This window comes from Sminthopsis crassicaudata, chromosome 2 (assembly GCF_048593235.1).
Source record: "Sminthopsis crassicaudata isolate SCR6 chromosome 2, ASM4859323v1, whole genome shotgun sequence".
In the NCBI taxonomy this organism is placed as follows: domain Eukaryota; kingdom Metazoa; phylum Chordata; class Mammalia; order Dasyuromorphia; family Dasyuridae; genus Sminthopsis; species Sminthopsis crassicaudata.
The window spans coordinates 358,797,793-358,818,234 of NC_133618.1; the positions used below are offsets into that span (position 1 = coordinate 358,797,793).

Here is a 20,442-nt window from a genome sequence, read left to right on the forward strand (position 1 = left end):
ACTGTTATTCTCTTGGATATAAATTATTGTTTCTATGAATTGTTATTTGGCCCACTTATTCTTTAGGATTATTTAATTTACAATTAATTTTTGGTCCTTTTTTTCCATGGTCCTTTACTAAATATAATTTTTATTGTACCATGATCTGAAAAGAATACATTTAATATTTGTCTTTCTCCATTTGATTGTGAGGTTTTTATGCCCCAATATAGTCAATTTTTGTATAGGTGCCATGTATTACTGAGAAAAAGTTATATTCCTTATTATTTCTATTCAATTTTTTTCTAGAGGTTGTAAAGGACAGGAACTCAGTATAATTGATTTAATCTTACAACAAATAATGGTTCCCTAGTGATATAATGATTGGTTTATACTCAGTATATTGTAATGATGTAATTGTAATAGAGTATATAAACTAGGGACAAACTCAGCCAGAGACAGAGAAGATTTGACCAGCCTCCTAGTGACTCTCCTGCCCTCCTGCACTTAGAGAGAAGACTTGATCAGCTCCTGGTGGCTCTTTTTGCCCTCCTGCTTTGCTCCACTGAAACTAAAACCCATTCCAGAGGGCCTTCAGAAAGCTAGCCGGGCCCCAGGTAAAGGAGATAATAACAGACTGTGAAGGAAAAATAAAGACTTTGGACTTATTCCTGACTATTCTTGTAGCGAGTATACTGCTGAAAACAAGACTGGTCCCAAGACCCAATGTGTATGGCAATTGACTCATGAACATCAAAAATTGTTGCTAAGACTATTATAGAACTTCAAAACCAGCAGAAATCATTGGATTCCCTGAGACATGATAAAGCTGTTATAGGACTTCAAAATCTGCAAGAATCATTGGATTCCCTGACACATGAAGTAATGGACAATAGATTGGTTTTGGACTATTTCTAAGACTTATGGATATGTGTAATTCCTCATGTTGATTCATGTTGCTAGTTACATCACTACTAGCCTATGTTATATTACTATGTGCTTGTGTAATACCTCCCATGTTGATGGATTTATGTATATCTGTTTCAAGTGAGACTCTTCAGAATCCCGCTAACAAAATCTGATTTGACTCCCCATTTCCCTTTGGTGTTTTCATCTCTCTTCCTGAGACATCAGGGAGGGCATGATCACCTCCTTTTCAGTGTTTTCACCTCCCTTTCTGAGAAGTCAGGAAGAGCATGATCACCTCCTTTGGGGTACTCATCTCCCTGAGAAGTCAGAGAGGGTGTGATCACCCATGTTCTAAAACAAAAGAAAGCAGGAGATGTAAAGGGCAGGAACTCAGTATGATTGATTTAATCCTACAACAAGGTGTTAACTTAATGGAGTTGATAAGACAATGGTTCTTTAGTTTAGCATGGTGATTAGTAGTTCTCTAGTTCAGTATGACTGATTTAATCTTACAACAAATAATGGTTCCCTAGTGATATAATGATTGGCTTATACTCAGTATACTGTAATGATGTAATTGTAATAAGAGTATATAAATTGGGGACAAACTCAGTCAGAGACAGAGAAGATTTGACCAGTTCCTGGTGGCTCTTCTGCCTTCTGCATTTCCTTCACTGAAACCAAGACCCCATTCAGAAGGGCCTCCAGAAAGCTAGCCAGGCCCCAGGTAAAGGAGATAATAACAGACTGAAGAAGATAATAAAGACTTTGGACTTCTTTATCCCTGATTTTTCTCTTCTGGTGGTAATTATTCTACTGAAAACAAGGCTGGTGGTCCTGAGACCTCCAGAAAGCTAACCAGAATACTACATGGTCAATTCCTCCAAAACCTCCACAGCTGTGGATCATAACATCTGAACAAGTTACAGGGCAGCCTTTGCTGACACAGGTTTGAGATAACGAGAGATTGAGAACAAGATAAATTGGAGGCAGAGGGAAGAGGAGAGAGATCAGACAATGCAAAGGTCTCTCAATCATAGAGGTCAGAGAACAGCAACTGCCTCTCAGTCTCTTTGTATCATCCTCTCCCAAGAGGAGATCCATTCTGCGGATCTCCAGCAGCCACTATCAGGTGGCTCCTGTGTATTCCAACAAGAGATCTATCATCTAACTTTTCTAAAATTCTAGTCACCTCCTTAACTTCTTTCTTGTTTATTTTGCAGTTAAATTTATCTAGTTCTGCCAGAGAAAGTTGAGATATCCCTTAGTATAGGGGTATTTCTTCTTGTAACTCACTTAACTTTCTCCTTTAAGAATTCTCCTGTAAGATGATATACCATATGTGTATATATGTTTAATATTGATATTACTTCATCATTATAATGCCCTTTAGCAAGATGAAGTTCCCTTCTATATCTTTTAGTTAGATCTATTTTTGTTTTTGCTTTGTCTGAGATCAATATTCCTATTCCCGCTTCTTTCACTTCTATGAGTTATCTACCTCTCTTTTTCATATGTATTTCTTGTAAACAACATATTGTAGGATTTTGGATTTTAATCCACTTCATCCCATTCACATTCAGTTATGACTACTAAATATTTCTCTGCATCTTATTTTCCCCCACTTATACTTTTCTCCCTCTTTTCACCAAGACAGTATGGTTAAAGGTGAGACTTGAAACCAAGTCTCACTTTTCTAATCACAAACCATTTCTAAGATAATACACTAAGATAACTTATAAAATATAAAAGCCAATTCAAAATAATCATGTAGGATTTTGTGATTCTTTATGTAAATTTAAGTATTAACAGTGATATTTTTTAAAAGATATCTCAATGATAGCATCAATAAAGGGATTAATAAGAGAAATTTTCAAATATGAAGATAAATTATATTACGATCATAGAAGATATTTCTCATTAATTATTTAGATGGGGATAATTTCCATTCAAGATAGATCTTCAACTTTATTAAAATTATTATTTAAAAGTAATACACTTACTTTGAGAGTTCATAAATTTTTTCAAATTTTTATAATATTCTCAACCATACCAATGTATTTGCAAAAATCAAACTTCTGGCTTGAGTTTTTAATGCTCAATTTGCCAGATAAAAATTTGAGCATTCCAAAAGTTATTTCTGTTATTCAAGATCATGGTTTTTACTTTTCATTATTAAGTATGAATATGATTGAAACTGATACAGACAAAAGTTCAAATCATTTTAATACTTAAAATTGTAAAACGTCTTCATTTTAGTACAAGGTAAAATCAGAAATTTCGAAGTTAATTGGTCATGTAAATTGCCTTCAACATACTTTGTAGTCAAGGTTTTGGCATTAATTTCATGTGGTTTGCAAGACATTAAACAGAAGCAGCAGCTTTATCAATAAATTGAGCCAGTTTTACATCTCTCTTAGTCAGTCCACCACAGTCATGTGAAATGAGAGTTATCTGGACCTAAAGGAAAGAAAATAACTTATTAAAGAAAAAAGAAAACTCTCTTTACTATCTTTCAGTAAGACAAATTGTAACCTAATATTAAATATTCACATAATTTAAAGAACAAAGAAGCTTTTTTAAAAGAACTTTATATATTTTCATTATATGAAAGTAAGTGTAGTTCCTAAACACAGCAAAACCAAATAAGGAAATTCTATTATAATGTGAAGTGTACCTTGTTACTAACATCCGAGTTGGGCTAAAACACTTTTGCACATGTAAAATCAGTTTAGTTGCCACAGTCTCAATTTTTCCTCTTGAGAAAAAAAAGAAAAAAAAGTAGTTACTTAACCAGGGTTTTAGACCTCTAAATTTAATTAGGTCACTGAGGGAGATAAATAAAAATGTAGCATTTTAATTATTTATATATTTAAAAGCACATCTCTGAAAAAAGAAAGAGGGGACTAGAAAAAGTCACTTCCTTGTAGACTAGATAATAAATGAAATAAAATTTTATTTATTAGTAGCAGCATCTAGGAAAACAGTACCCTAATATTTGGCTGTTATGAGTGATTCCATCAAAACATATATACTAGTATTAATATCAGTTGTACAGATCATGAACAGATCATTCCATATGAACTTCTAGGTGACCATATGTGACTCAGCATATATGCCTAGGCCTTTTGCTAAGTGCTTTATAAATATTATTTAATTTGTTTCAACAACCCTATGAGGTGATTCCCATTTTACAGTTGAGGAAACTGAGGCATAAATTTGAACTTAGTTCTTCTTGACTCCAAGCCCAGTGTTCAATCCACTGTGCCACTTTGGAAATACCTATTCATGTTCTATACAATCTACCTATTGCTAAATTTTCTTTCATTTTATAAAAATGATTACCAAAGGGGAAACATAGCACCTTGGAAATTTTAAAAGAAAGATTTTGAAGATGAAATCACCATTAAGGAAAGCAAACAGCTTTTAGTTTAATTACTTTTAATTGTAAGCCCTATGTGTCATTTAAGATAAAGTGTCTTCTATGTGGTAATTAAAATCAATTACATTATGTAATTTCTCTCTTATTCAGAAATTTAGCTAACAAGAAACAAGATAAATTAAGAAAAATGATTGCCTGCAAATCAGACATTGACATTAAACAATGGGACCTATTTTGACTACACTTGATTAATTCCAATAGAAGAAAAATATGACATAAAGGAACAAGTACAAATATTAGCAAATTGAAATAATACACATGATCTATAGCCTCTGAAGAAAGAGAAGAAGGAAGAGGAAGAGAAAGTGGCAGCAGCAAAGAAGAGCTAGTACTTAGTGACTACTATGTGATAGGCATTATTCTAAGCATTTTTTCCTCACAATATCCAAATTATCCCCATTTTACAAGTAAGGAAACTGAGACAAGTTAAGTAACTTGCCCAAAGTTAAGTATTAGAGGTGATATTTGCACTCAAGTCTTCCTAACTTAAGGCATAGCACTCTGTTCATCAAGTCATCTAATTGTTATTGATAATACCTGTAAAAAAGTACATATATCTCTCTCTACTGACATAACAGAATGTGGATTCTTGGAAATAATTTCATATTTATTGTGTGTATGTATATACACACAAACATTTTCATATGCATATTTTATACACACACAAATATACACTCATATATATATGTACATATCCTCTTAAAACTAAAAACTAATAACACACTAAAAAAGAATCAAAACAGAAAATGCTTTCTAATGTACCTTTCATATAAGGTAAAATAAAGGAATGCAAGAGAAACTGATTGCTTAAAATATGTATTTACAATCATAAAAAAAAAAATAAACCAATGAATTCACCTTGTTATATATGTTGAACCATTCAGGGTGGTGATTCATCTTTTCTGCTTGTAGTGCAACTCGGGACATAAATCCAAAAGCCTGAGAAGAGACAAAAATGAGTAACTATTCATATTTTCTCAAGCACTGAAATTTAACCAAATAAAAGATATTACCAGAATCTTCACAAAAACCTAAAAGAAATACAAAAAAAGTTATCTCCTCAGGGCTATGGTGATATGGGAGCTACAATGACAGAGGGATTTTAATGGCTGTGTCTAAATCTGTAACTGTGGAGGTTTACATCCTGGTCACACATGTAAAGGAACTATTTTTCTGTAAGTTACATGAATTTTTTTTTAGTTATCAGTTATTAAACTAAACAAACTTTTTAAAGCCCTTTCAGTAGACTTAAATGCAAAATGTGAAAGTTGTGAAAGAATTCTTCCCATTTACCTCTGAACCTCCCTAAATAATACTTTTGTGATAGGATTAAAAGTTTTTCTTTAATCATTTTAACAATATGTTCAGTAAAATGGCACATTCTCCATCCCCCTTTCACCTTCCAGAAAAAAAGAATTATGCACCAGACATAAAGCAATAACAGCTGAATTCTTAGGATGAAGAAAAAAAGCACTCCATTCTAATCCTTCAAGTGACTGCTCAATCAGCAGTATTCCTCACCAACATCTAGACCCCAAATTCTGGGCCCTTCTTTGGATTCTCATTGCTGTACACTCTTCCAAAATACTTTCACCTGGCAACAGAACCAGACACCAATATTACCCTACCACTGAAGAAGCAAGGAAAGTAATAAAAATATGCTGTCTTTGCAGAGGGCCAAAGCCTATTAGGCTGTAGGCACTTTGTATATGCACCCTTACCACAGCCTATAAAAATGACACATAACATTTCAGCTGTGACATGAAAAGGGGAAAAAAAAAAAAAAAGTCAAGAGAGAAAGTGTGATGGAAAGTCAGCATGTATAGCTATCCTGGCACTCCAAAGAGACTCAACTAATGCCAGTCTTGTCCCTCAAAAGGCAATTTAAGGCTAGACCATCAAACTCTAAATCCTTCAAAGTATGAAGGAGCTGAGATAAGTTTGTGGCTTAATATTGGGAATATACCAATCAACAAAAGGGAGGGAGTCAGAAAAAGACTTCAGGAGAAAAACTCCTCAAAAAAAAAGATGAGTACTCAATTTTCAAAAATTTCTAGTACTCTTTTTTTTTTTTTTTTTTGGAGAGGCAATTGGGGTTAAATGACTTGGGGTCACACAGTTAGGGAGTGTTCAAACTTGAACTCAGGTCCTCCAGACTCCAGGGTTCTATCCACTATGCCATCTAGCTGCCCCTCTAAGTACTCTCTAAACAATTATGTTAAGACAAATAAAAATGATCTAATGTCTGATGAAATATAGACCCTTATGAAATCGTATGTTCAGAGCAAAAAAAAAAAAAAAAAAAAAAAAAAAAAAATTCATGATTCAAAAGAGAAACTAAATCTATAATAAAAACTAGAAATGAATATTGCTCAAAATTTAGAGTCCTAAATGTATTGTTTTAAAATCTAAAACATGAAATAGTTAAAAGTTTTCAATGACAACAAATTCTAACTTTCAAATATAAAGAAAAAGAAATTTGAATAAGATTATTTCTCAGCAAAGAGAAATTTCAAAACCAAATGAAACAGTACAGTATGAAAAACAAGGGAGCTTAAGTATACCTTAAAATGAAACATTCAGAAAACTTAAGCCTAGACATCAGTAATAAAAGACAGACATTCAACAAAAGAGAAACATTTAAGAAATGGGAAGGAAGAAAAGGGAGAGGCACAAGCAGAATATTCAACTTGAAAAATATACCAATCAATAGAAGCATAGGAAAGAAAAATACAAATATTAAGGAAAAAATATGAAATAAATTATCTGATCCATAATATAAGCAGAACTTTCTTTTTATCATTTTAAAATTTGTTTCTCAATTAATGAGCATTTATTCCTCTTCATTGCATCTCCAGGTATCCATCCTGATTCTCTGAACTACCTCTCTTATGCCACTAAACCCTCCTCACCTTGGAAGTGCATTCTCACCCTGCACTTCTCACACCAGAAGTATACTTTGCCCCAGTGGTCTCTTCTTCTGATTGGCTGATTTGTTCCAGCATCTCCATTTTAAAGAAAACACCAAAGCCAGACATGTTTTCATTCCTCTCATGGCACCATTTCTAATTCTGTTTTCTCTATAATGCCCCCTTGGGGATATCTCTCCCTTGACTACATTTTCAGCTTCCTTTAATGTGATGTTTTCTCCCATTAGAATTTTACCTCTTCACTCTTTGCAGATGATATGATGGTATACTTAGAGATCCCCAGAGATTCTAATAAAAAGTTATTAGAAATAATTCAAAATTTCAGCAAAGTGGCAGGATACAAAATAAATCCACATAAATCCTCAGCATTTTTATATATCACCAACAAAATGCAACAGCAAAAGATACAAAGAGAAATTCCATTCAAAACAACTGTCGAGAGTATAAAATATTTGGGAATCCATCTACCAAAGAAAAGTCAGGAATTATATGAGCAAAATTACAAAACACTTGCCACAAAAATAAAGTCAGATTTAAATAATTGGAAAGACATTAAGTACTCTTGGATAGGCCAAGCGAATATAATAAAGATGACAATACACCCCAAACTAATCTATTTATTTAGTGCTATACCAATCAGACTCCCAAGAAACTATTCTAATGACCTAGAAAAAATAACAACAAAATTCATATGGAAGAATAAAAGGTCGAGAATTTCAAGGGAATTAATGAAAAAAAAAGTCAGATGACAGTGACCTAGCTGTATCTGATCTAAAACTATATTAGAAAGCAGCAGTCACCAAAACCATTTGGTATTGGCTAAGAAATAGACTAGTCGATCAGTGGAACAGATTAGGTCCACAGGACAAAATAGGGTACAAGTATAGCAATCTAGGGTTTGACAAACCCAAAGATCCCAACTTTTGGGATAAAAATTCATTATTTGAAAAAAACTGTTGGGAAAACTAGAAATTAGTATGGCAGAAACTAGGCATGGACCCACACTTAACACCACATAGATAAGATAAGATCAAAATGGGTCCATGATTTAGGCATAAAGAACGAGGAACAGAGGATAGTCTACCTCTCAGACCTGTGGAGAAGGAAGGAATTTATGACCAAAGGAGAACTAGAGATCATTATTGATCACAAAATAGAAGATTTTGATTACATCAAATTAAAAAGCTTTTGTACAAACAAAACTAATGCAAACAAGATTAGAAAGGAAGTAACAAATTGGGAAAATATTTTTACACTTAAAGATTCTGATAAAGGCCTCATTTCCAAAATATATAGAGAACTGACTCTAATTTATAAGAAATCAAACCATTCTCCAATTGATAAATGGTCAAAGGATATGAACAATGTTCAGATGATGAAATTGAAACTACATTCACTCATTTGAAAGAGTGTTCCAAATCACTACTGATCAGAGAAATGCAAATTAAGACAACTCTGAGATACCACTACACACCTGTCAGATTGGCTAAGATGACAGGAACAAATAATGATGAATGTTGGAGGGGATGTGGGAAAACTGGGACACTAATACATTGTTGGTGGAGTTGTGAAAGAATCCGGCCATTCTGGAGAGCAATTTGGAACCATGCCCAAAAAGTTATCACACTGTGCATACCCTTTGATCCAGCAGTGCTACTACTGGGCTTATATCCCAAAGAAATACTAAAGAAGGGAAAGGGACCTGTGTGTGCCAAAATGTTTGTGGCAGCTCTTTTCTTAGTGGCTAGAAATTGGAAAATGAATGGATGTCCATCAATTGGAGAATGATTGGGTAAATTATGGCATATGAAGGTTATGGAATATTATTGTTCTGTAAGAAATGACCAGCAGGATGAATACAGAGAGGCTTGGAGAGACTTACATCAACTGATGCTGAGTGAAATGAGCAGAACCAGAAGATCACTATACACTTCAACAATACTGTATGAGGATGTATTCTGATGGAAGTGGATATCTTCAACATAGAGAAGATCCAACTCACTTCCAGTTGATCAATGATGGACAGAAACAGCTACCCCAGAGAAGGAGCACTGGGAATTGAATGTAAACTGTTTGCGCTACTGTCTTTCTACCCAGGTTACTTATACCTTCGGAATCCAATTCTTACCGTGCAACAAGAAAATTGGATTTACACACATATATTGTATGTAGGTTATACTGTAACACATGTAAAATGTATGGGATTGCCTGTCATCTAGGGGAGAGAGTAAAGGGAGGGAGGGGAAAATTTGGAAAAATTAATACAAGGGATAATGTAAAAAAAAATTACTCATGCATATGTACTGTCAAAAAATTATAATTATAAAATTAATTAAAAAAAAAAAAAAAAGAATTTCACCTCTTCAGAGTAAAGCCAAGATGGAAGAGAAAAGGCAGAGCCCAAGCTTACCCAAATTCCCCTCCAAATAACATTTTAGAATTACACCTCAAGATGAATTCTGGGGCAACAAAATCCACAAAAGGATGGAGGAAAACAATTTTCCAGGTCAAAATGACCTAGAAAATTAGCAGGAAAGGTTTATGGCACCAGAGAATGAAGGAAAGGCCAGTCTAACACATGCAGTGCCCCATCAATACAGTAACAGATCTTGAGGTCAACGAAATCAGCAATTTCCAGAGCTCTCAATTCATGGATAGTAATGGGATCAAACAACAATTAGTCAAAAGGAGATTATAGGAGTCCCTTTGCTACCACAGGGTGCAAGATTGTTCCATCATCCATACACAAATCCAGGGAACAGTTATGGATTTCTGCTCCAGGGTGAGAAGGAACACTACACCACCATTACAGCCACAAGAAACTCTGGTCGCTGTTTCAGGACAGAAAAGAGTGCAAGAGTGTGTGAATATTTAAAACCTAGGCCACACCTCTCCTCAGATTATACCATCTTAAAAGATCCAAAAACTGATAGACCCACAAAGCTACTATAAAAACAGGTACACACACACACAAAAAAATGAAGTTCTGTATACTCCCTCAGTATGACAGTAAAGTCCAATTTGATGGTTAATCCTGTCAAGAAATAGACTGGAAAAAAATTGAGCAAATAACAAAAAAAAAAAAAAAAAAAAAAAAAAGCTTGACCACTAAAAATTACTATGGTGATAGAGTCAATACAATACTGCTAAGTCTGAAGTGTCAAAAAAAAAAAAAATTTTTTTTTTAATTGGCTTCAGGCCTAGAAAGAAATACTAGAAAAAGCTCAAAAGGGATTTTTAAAAATCAAAGAAGAGAGCTAGAAAAAAATTTAGGAAAAGAAAAGAGAGTAAAGTAAGAAAATCATGAAAAAAAAGACTCAATAGCTTGGGAATGGAGGCACATACAGAAAAAAAAAAAAAAATACTAAAGAAAACACCTTTTAAAACAAAATTGGTCAAATGGTAAAAGAAGCAAAAAACCCACTGAAGAGAACTACTCAAAAAAGTAAAACTGACCAATTCATTGAAGAGAAGAACTCTTTAAAAAGTAGAAGTGGCCAAATGGAAAAGGTTACAAAAACTACCTGAAAAAAACAATTTCTTAAAATCTAAAATTGGATAAATGGAAGTAAGACATTAAGAAACAATAAAACAGAATCAAAAGAATGAAAAAATAGAAGAAAACATGAATACTCATTGGAATAAACAAATGATTTAGAAAATAGACCATGGAGAGAGAATTTAATAATTGCTACAGACTACGCAAAAGCCATGTTCAAAAAAATTCCTTAGACATTATCTTTCAAGAAATTATCAATTTTTCTTATTATTATTCTATTATTCTAAAACCAGAAAATAAAATAGAAATTGAAATAATCCACTGATTGCTTCCTGAAAGAGATATCAAAATGAAAGCTCCCAGGATATTATGGTCAAATTCCAGAACTTCTAGAGCTTTCAGATCATGGAAAAATCATTGCAAGCAACCAGAAATAAATAATTCAAATATCATGGAGCCAAGCAAGAATGGCATGGCATAATCTTTGAGGAGAACCATCATGGGGGGGAGGGAGGGAGGAAAAGGTAGAACTAGGTCCTATAATTAGGATATAGGATAAATTCTACAACAGGGTGATATCATATTACTAGTTTGGTCTCAAATCTTTTTTATATATCCAGTTCTTAGCACAATGCTTAACAAGTGGTAAGCAACTAATACTTTTTCATTTATTCATTTAGGATCCCAAAATTCTATGAGACTGTAAAATGAAAGTATAGTACAAAAAGCAGAGAATACAATTTTAGTAACAACTGGAAAAGAATTAAGGAAGGGAACAAAAAAAAATCTTAGAAAAAGATGCAATTAAAAAAAAAAGAAAGCAAATTAACAATCATAAGAAGTAGGAATAGAGGAAGATAAGAATTTGAACTACCTATTTAACTGAGAGGTAAAGAAAAACAAAAGAGAGAAAGAAAAAATCAATAAGTTAAGTAAAAAATACAAAAATAGACGAGGGAGGATGAGGGGGAGAAGGCATGCAGAAAATGATGTCTAAGTTACAGACTGAAAAAAAAAAAAAAAAAGAAGAGTAACTCTGACGCAAAAGGTCCAAAAACTGTATCCTAGACATGAGAAACAATCACTGGAAAGGCCCCAAAATAGAAGGTACATTGTCACATAGAGGAATAGTGAGAGTCCCTTTGGCCAGATGCAAAGGGTACAGGAGTGACAGTAAAATACTATAAGACTAGAAAGGTAGTATGGGGCCAGATTATAGAGGACTTTAAAAACTATACAGGGAAGTTTGTGTTTTATCATAGAGACAACAGGAAACCACTGAAGTTAAGAAGCCATAAGGAAGGACTTGGTAGTAAGGAAAAAAATGTATTATATATTTTATATGTATTATATATTTCATAGTTTATATAGAATATGCAACATATTAATGTTTTAATTATAATTATATAATACATAGCATGTAATATATGTGATAATATAATTAAAATATAATAGTAATATAATAAATATGTATTATATATATTTAAAAGGAACAAGGGGTAGCTGGTAGCCCTGGAATCTGGAGAACCCGAGTTCAAATCACCTTCAGACATTTGACAGATAATAACTATGTGACTCTGGGCAAATCATTTAACCTTAATTGCCTTGCCAAAATAAATGAATGAATGAATAAATAAATAAATAAGGAATAGTAAGTTATATATGAAGTTTCATGTGCAATTATCTTTTTTTTTAATTCTACTATGTTATGGAAATTCTTGTTTTATTTTATAAGTTTAAAATAAATTTAAAATTTAAACTAGATGTATGTATGACATGCTTTTAAGTTTTAAAAAATGCAGATCAATGTAATAGACAAGGAATTAGGAAATAACTGATTCAAAAGCCTAAAGTTCAATAAAACAAAAAACACATTATTAAGGAAAGAATTCTCTATCTGAAAAGAATTTGCGAGGTAAATGAAAAGCAGTCTGACAGAAATTAAATAACAGCCACCTTATATCATACAATATGTAACTCGAAATGGATTTATGACCTGTGTTTTAGTTCAGCTATGGATAGAGGGTAAATTCTTAATTATATGAGAGAAAGAAGAAATTCCAAAGATAAGATAGATGATTTTGATTTTATGAAATTGGAAAGCTTCTGCATGAACAAAATTAATGCTACAAGAAGAAGAAAGGAAAAAATTATTTGTCACAAGGAATGGCTCTCTGATAGGAGATAAGGGGAAGATTACAAGTGGATAATTAGACAGTGTAAAGACAAAATCAATTTTTTTAATTTCTTAGGAAAGAAAGCTATTGATTGGAGGAAAAAATTAACATAAAATCACCAATAAAACAATTACTAAAATTTCTCAAAGTTTTCAAAAGAAAAATTACAAAAATTAATAATAATATGAAAGGATACTCCAAAGTAAAAGAAATGAATATCCAAACAATTCTGAGGTTTCATCTCACCCCTATCAAATATGATGAAAGTTAGAAATAATGAAAAAAGGTAAACAAAATTATACATTGTTGTAAATGTAATTTGCCTATTCAGAATAGCAATTGGAATTATGTAAAGAAAATAACCAAAATGTCCACATATTCCCTAACACCAACACTGCACTAATATACATATGCCTTCCAAAGAGGTCAATGCCAAAAAAACTCCATATACACCAAAATATTTATAGTACCACTTTTTGTGGCAGAAAAAAAAAACTGAAAATAAAATAGAAGCCCATCTTCTACTGGGGAACTGTTAAACAAGATGTGTAATATAAATCCAATAAAATGTCATATACTTTTAAGAACATTGAATAATAAATCAATAAGCATTTATCAAAGGTCTTGCCGCGTACCAGGTACCATATTAAAAATTACTAGGAAGCTTGGGAAAATTTATATGAACTGATGTGAAATGAAATAAATAGAAGAAGAAAAATAATATACATAATATGTCTATATTCAGACAGTATTTATTAAGCACCCTCTACATAATAGACATTTTACTAAAAGCTGGATATATAACTATATGCAAAGAACAGTAATAATAATAAAAAGAAACTGAAGGCTACAAAAGAAATCTGACCTTAGCTTCAACGAAAGCACTTTTCCCTCTTTGTTTGACTCCATGTCATACTTTTCATATAATGACAGATTTTTTTCAATATATTAACTTTACTTTTCCCCTTCTTTATTACTCTGTTATAAGGAAATGCTTTCTGAAAAGAGATGGAGGAGTTACATTGGGAAATGTAGTAGATATTAACTTTAAGAGATATTTTCTCTAAGAAAAAGGTAAAGGACCTCTCTCCATCCCCCACCCTCACAATAAAATTTAACCATGCATAAACAAAGGAGTTTACTTAGCTCAAGACACTTAACTGCCTAATTGAGTCCTTCCTGCCAATACATGGCTGCAGTTATTTAAAAGCAATAGAATCTTTGTACAGAAGAAATTCAAGAAGATGAGAGTTGGACTTCAGTGATGATCATAGAGGACACAGAGAAAGAAGCAACTGATTTTGTCTCAGAAAAAAATATGAAAAGCAGAAATATATTATGTTTGCTAAGAAAAGAATAAATTTGGCTTGAGAGAAAAGGCTTCCTTTCAAAAATTTTTATTTAAAGAGTTACACAAACAATACTAAAGTTTGTCGTCATTATTGTGTCTGAAAGCCAGATATGTAAGACTTGAATATGATGGCATGTTAGAGAATTCCCATAGCAAGTACCTCTTACATCCATATGAATAAATATTTCACTTCATTGTACCCATGAAGAAAAAAATAATTTAGTAGTATTCTTGGGATTTCACATTTATGTTTCTTAACTGTATGTGAGCAAACATGCGTATTGATAATGACAAAGAAGATGACATTTCAATACTTATTCCTTATAATTTGGGAAGATAGATTATCTCAAAATAATGTCTTCTCATTAATTTCTATTATTAAGTTTAAGTCCTGAAAGTTTTCCATGTTAGGTAAAGAGGAAATTTTGACTAAATCCATTTTAATAAGTAATATCCAGAAAAGAGGAAACACATTCACTCCACTATTTTTATAATATGATTTAATTCAAATTTATTGAGAGGGAGGACATTTGCCATGAGGAAAGAATGAAATCAACTGTTTTAGTTACCTGAAGTTGCAATGATTTAAAATATTTAGTGCTCTATCTTCATGTCACTTTGAAAAATTAAACTCTGTTCAACTTCCAATCTAATTACATACTCACCGTTAAAAGATTAGCATAAGCACAAGAAGCTGTAAAAAGGTCAATATTGTCTTTGACCCCCAAAGAGTATAGAGACTAACAAGACAATTGATCAATTTCCTAGAACTTGTTCTCCTTATATTATTAGCATTAGTAGATGTGTAGACATTGGTCACTAAAAATAATTTTATTGGCAATTGGTAAAATCAGGTATTTCAAAGGAAAATACACAGGAAATACATTTCCAACATAGGTCATATTTTCTTTCCCTGAACATTCTTGACCTTAAAAAATACTATGAAAAATAAGTTTTGAATCTTTCTAGTTTCCCAAACACTGATAAATCAGATTCAGGATTAGAGGTCATGTATTTAGAGCTGGAAGAAAGCTTAGCGGTCATCTAAATCCAATCCTCTGATTTTACAGATGAGCAAACTAAGGTTAACTAAGACAATAAAATGTCTTGGCAAAGGTAATACAGGAAGGGTAACATAAGCAAGACTTTACTCAACAGCCCATTCCATGATACAGAACACTTAAAGACAATTACAACTATCCATTGGTAGGGTCTATTACAAATACAACATGAAAAAATAAATGAACAGATGTAGGATCTCAAATTTGGGGTTTTTCCTTAGCTTAAAAGAGTCCTCTTCAATAGTCAGTTAATATTTTGACTTGAGCAATAATCACAAAAGTATCAATAATTAAAAAAGAATTCACTCCTAAAACTTTCTTCAGAAAAGAACGATTAATTTATGTAGTAAGAGAAAGCTATCTGTGAATCACCTTCCCCTTTAGTAGTACAAACCAACTGTAGAAACATAAACAATCATCAAATGATAAGCATCCTCAAAAATACATAGTTTTCAAATTTAAAAAAAAAAAACTTTTTATGGGACTTAGATGAATGAAAATGAAGTACTTGGAATCTTAGTAGTCAGACTTCTGACTGTCCTGAAAGGGATTGGAAGAGTCAGAAATAAAGGGGTAGATGTTAAAACAGCAAGTTCAGCAAAAGGGGAAAAATCTCCTTGCTGAACAGAAAGTACACTCAAGGAATGGTGAAAAATTACACAGTGAAGACAATCTGCTGTTTAAGAAGAATTGAAAATGGGAAGAGAGGAAAACAAGACCTAAGAGCTGCTGAAGAGTAGCCAAAATTAAAGTATCAAGTTCCTGAAAAGAATAATTGTACATTATCTTAGAAGTAAAAGACTACCCTGAATCCCTGAATTTCACAATACATGCAAATGAAGTCTCCACTGCAAAATGATTCTGGTTCATATTAAAATATTTTGGCTCATGGTAACTTCTTGACATATGCCTACCTGTTGAGGTGGATTTTTAGTACCAGTTTAAAGCATAGTTTGTATATGCTCCATGATCTATTGCGCCCCAGTCATTTCAAACACACATATGGTCAACAAAGAACATATAATGGTTGATAATAGCTTCAGTCTTTCCTCAGCGGAAAATTACAAACATTTTAAGAACAAATCAATGAATGTATGATGAAGTATGACTTTTTAAGTCATATGGCCATTCTGAGGAATGTTAGTGTTACAATCATGGTAAATCAGACCAATGAAGTTTGTCATTTGGAAATCTCCAATCCATCAGCAATTAAAAAGTTTTTCCATGAACCTTAAATCAACTCTTCTCTGGAGCTCTCATTCTCTTTAAAATTCCTTTTGATTTATTTTTGTCAATGTGAATAATACCACAAAACTATGAAACTATCACAAAAACAGAACCCAAAAAAAGGCTGTTAAAAAGCTGAAAAATATTTAGCAGCACCCTGAATATAAAAATGCAATACCACTGAAGATTTCTAAGACTTTACTACTTGCACAATGTTTGCAATCTTGAATTATATGCAAAGCAATTTTCTTTGATATAAATAAGTTCTTTAAGTCTGCTGTCTTTTATATTTTGATTATAGACTATTTTAATTATGTACTAAAAAAGAACATCTCCCTCTCAGAAAATGAGCACCAACTACTCCAAAGTAATTTCCCCAATGCAATCTCCATTAAGCCTCTAAATACTTCCTTTACTAATTCGGTGAATTAGAACTCTATTGTTTATGAATCACCTTTGTGTTTGAGGGTCCATAACCCTACTTTTATAAAATACAATTGCTATGGAAGGAAATGATATTTATGTCTGATTAGAAATGAAAACACTATTACATAAATCAGCCTAGGCATTTCTTCACGTCTTGAAACATGATCGGCAATTTGGTCTAATTGGTGATCAAGGAAACTATCTTGTGATCAATTAAAGTAATTACCAGATTCCGGCAACACAACCTACCTTAATTTCAGCTAGAGTCTGCACTTCTTCAACTTTAATTAAAAATAATGAAAATTATTAAGCAGTCTGCAGAGCAAGATCATTGCCAAGCACATGTGTGTCATATGACAGGACCTTTACTAGTACTAGTGGCTTACCAACATATAAACATTCTTTATGTACCCAGAATCAGCAAAATGTTTGAGATAGAACAAAATTCAGCCATACTACAGCCATAACATAGATACACTCTTTGTTCACAATTACACATCACAGCTAGAAGAATATAAGATCTTAATTTGTAAGCAATATCACAAAATTCAGAATAGCCAAAGTTGAAGGAATTGTTAGTGACAAACCAAACTTAGGTCTCATTCATGAAAATTTTTTCATCATATCCTAAAACATCAATAATTCAATACAAGTTCTTGTAGACAACTAGTGTAAAAGCTATTGAAATTCGCTTTTAAAAAATTCTGCCAAAAATTATTTTCAAACTTTTCTAAATGTGGGCCTTGAAGGTACAAATCCACTAAAGAACTGAATCATTTAACAAGGGATCATCTTAACTATATATCAAGGCTGAAGGATGAAAAGTCTGAGCCAAGCATAAGAGACACTCTTAGAGGCAAATTCTATAGTGGATTAGCAGAAACAAGAAAGTATATTCAAAATCTCAAGTGTTTTAGAGGAATATATTCAACTCTGAAAGAACTTTCAATATTGGCTGGAAAACCAATGCCAAAGGAGAAAGAAGTTGTTTAGTCTCCACAGAAGGTTCTTCTATGCAGTAAGATAGTATACTAGATAAGAGTGCTAGACCTGTCCTCAGGAAGACCTAAATTGCAATTTGATTTCATACATTCACTAGCTATAGGATAAGTAACTTAACTGCTATCTGCCTCAGTTTCCTCAGTTTAAAATGGAGATGTATAAATAGGCCCTACTTTTCAGAGTTGTTGTGAAGACCAAATGAGGTAATAATAACACAGTGTTAGAGACTTTTCTTCTGAGAATTGCCATGTATGCCATTTCAGCTGGAAGGGTGGACCCAGGAGATAAAAAGGGGCTTGGCCTCTGAGGCAGGAGGTTGTGTCTTACAGGTGTTAAAGGTTCCTTGAGATGGTGAGGGATGAGTCCTCTCCCTAGATCTTTTCTTAGGATGCAGCACTAACTCCAGGTATCTCCCTTCAATGGATCCATCTACGCAGTGCTAAATGAGCTAGGCATGGGGTAATCCCAGAGGAGAGTAAATAAAAATAACCAGTTTTGAATCCATAGATAAGGATGTAGAGAGATGGAGAGGGAGGGGAAGGAAGGAGGAGGGAGAGGGAGGGAAGGGGAGGGAGGGGGATGGGAGGGAGGGGGGAATGGGGGGAGAGGGTGAGAGAGAGAAATGGGGGGGAGAGAGAGAGAGAGAAGAGGGGAGGGGGAGACACAGAGACATACATACACTTGCTATTGCTTCCTGTTAACCCCTGCTAAGACTAAGAAAGGATGTTTGGCACCTTAAAATCAGCTCATCTTCATGTGTTTCCCGGGAAGATTGGTATGTACGGCCCTGGCAATCAGTAGCCTTGATGGGAGGTTACAATTTGGCACATTATCCAGCACATAAGTACTAATTAAATGCTTATTACCTTTCCTTCTCCTCTTCCATCCCAGATTGACTCTCCTGCCTCTGTAAAGGTCATAAATATACAAACTTCCAAAATTGGAAACATTACCTTAAAAATATTCTTCCCAGACTCTTGGCATAGTTTTCAAAGAAAAGAAAAGAAAAGAAAAGAAAAGAAAAGAAAAGAAAAGAAAAGAAAAGAAAAGAAAAGAAAAGAAAAGAAAAGAAAAGAAAAGAAAAGAAAAGAAAAGAAAAGAAAAGAAAAGAAAAGAAAAGAAAAGAAAAGAAAAGAAAAGAAAAGAAAAGAAAGATGTTGAATTTATGTTTTTGGCAGCAATGTTAAGTATGATAACTCTCATCAAAATTTTTATAAAATTTTACTGAAGTTTTACAAACTAAACAATTTCCCTTTGTGGTAGAGAATATTCTCATTACATTATCAATTCCTCTTCTATTCTTTCCCCAAACCTTGAAATCTCAGTGTTGTTTACCATACAGTACATTTCCACTGATTATATATATATATATATATATATGTATATATATATATATATATACACATATACATATTTTTTTTTTTTCAAGAATCACAGTCTGGACACAATATGGTCATGTATGGATACAATTTAATGTAAGGCCTCTTCATTTTGCTAAAAATTAACCTATGCATTATATTTAATAGTTGTATACTAAGCAGGCATTTTGGTTGCACAGGAGAATTGAAATTGTCTTTTTCTTAGGAAGCCACTGTTGATTTCTAAATTATCCAGCAGTAACTAGTTTTCGATTACATTTAGCCATTTGCATCATCAGGCACTAACAGAAAGCCCCATCTTTCAGCCTGATACAGTCTCCTTCAATGTCCTTCAATTTATGATAAGCTTAGTATCAACAAAATTTCACTAGCTTATTACCTTCTGCTCCAAACAACATTTAAAAATTGTTAAAAAGTCATCCCTACTATGCTCAAAAAGTTATGAAACTGTGTATACCCTTTGACCCAGCAGTGTTACTACTGGACTTATATCCCAAAGAGATCTTAAAGAAGGGAAAGGGACCTGTATGTGCAAGAATGTTTGTGGCAGCTCTTTTTGTAGTGGCCGAAAACTGGAAACTGAGTGGATGCCCATCAATTGGAGAATGGGTGAATAAATTGTGGCATATGAATATTATGGAATATTATTGTTCTGTAAGAAATGACCAACAGAAAGATTTCAGAAAGACCTGGAGAGACTTTACATGAAATGATGCTGAGTAAAATGAGCAGGACCAGGAGATCATTATATACTTCAACAACAATACTATATGATGATCAATTCTGATGGACGTGGCTCTCTTCAACAATGAGATAAACCAAATCAGTTCCAATAGAGCATTAATGAACTGAACCAGCTACACCCAGGGAAAGAACTCTGGGAGATAACTATGAACCACTACATAGAATTCCCAATCCCTCTATTTTTGTCCGACTGCATTTTTTATTTCCTTCACAGGCTAATTGTACACTATTTCAAAGTCCGATTCTTTTTGTACAGCAAAATAACTGTTTGGACATGTATACATATATTGTATTTAATTTATACTTTAACATATTT

At 32.9% G+C, this 20,442-nt stretch overlaps 1 protein-coding gene across 3 annotated transcripts in view; it reads right to left on the bottom strand.

The window, feature by feature from the left end:
- Positions 1-2,654: 2,654 nt before the first annotated feature.
- Positions 2,655-20,442, bottom strand: part of PCBD2 (pterin-4 alpha-carbinolamine dehydratase 2) — a 54,147-nt gene continuing 36,359 nt past the window's right edge. For all 3 annotated transcript variants that reach the window (XM_074290891.1, XM_074290892.1, XM_074290894.1), the window contains 2 exons: positions 5,189-5,269; positions 2,655-3,348 (listed from right to left, as the gene is read on the bottom strand). In XM_074290891.1, the coding sequence (XP_074146992.1) occupies positions 3,253-3,348; positions 5,189-5,269 (177 nt within the window). In that variant the 3' untranslated portion in view covers positions 2,655-3,252. The remainder of the gene's footprint in view (positions 3,349-5,188; positions 5,270-20,442) is intronic.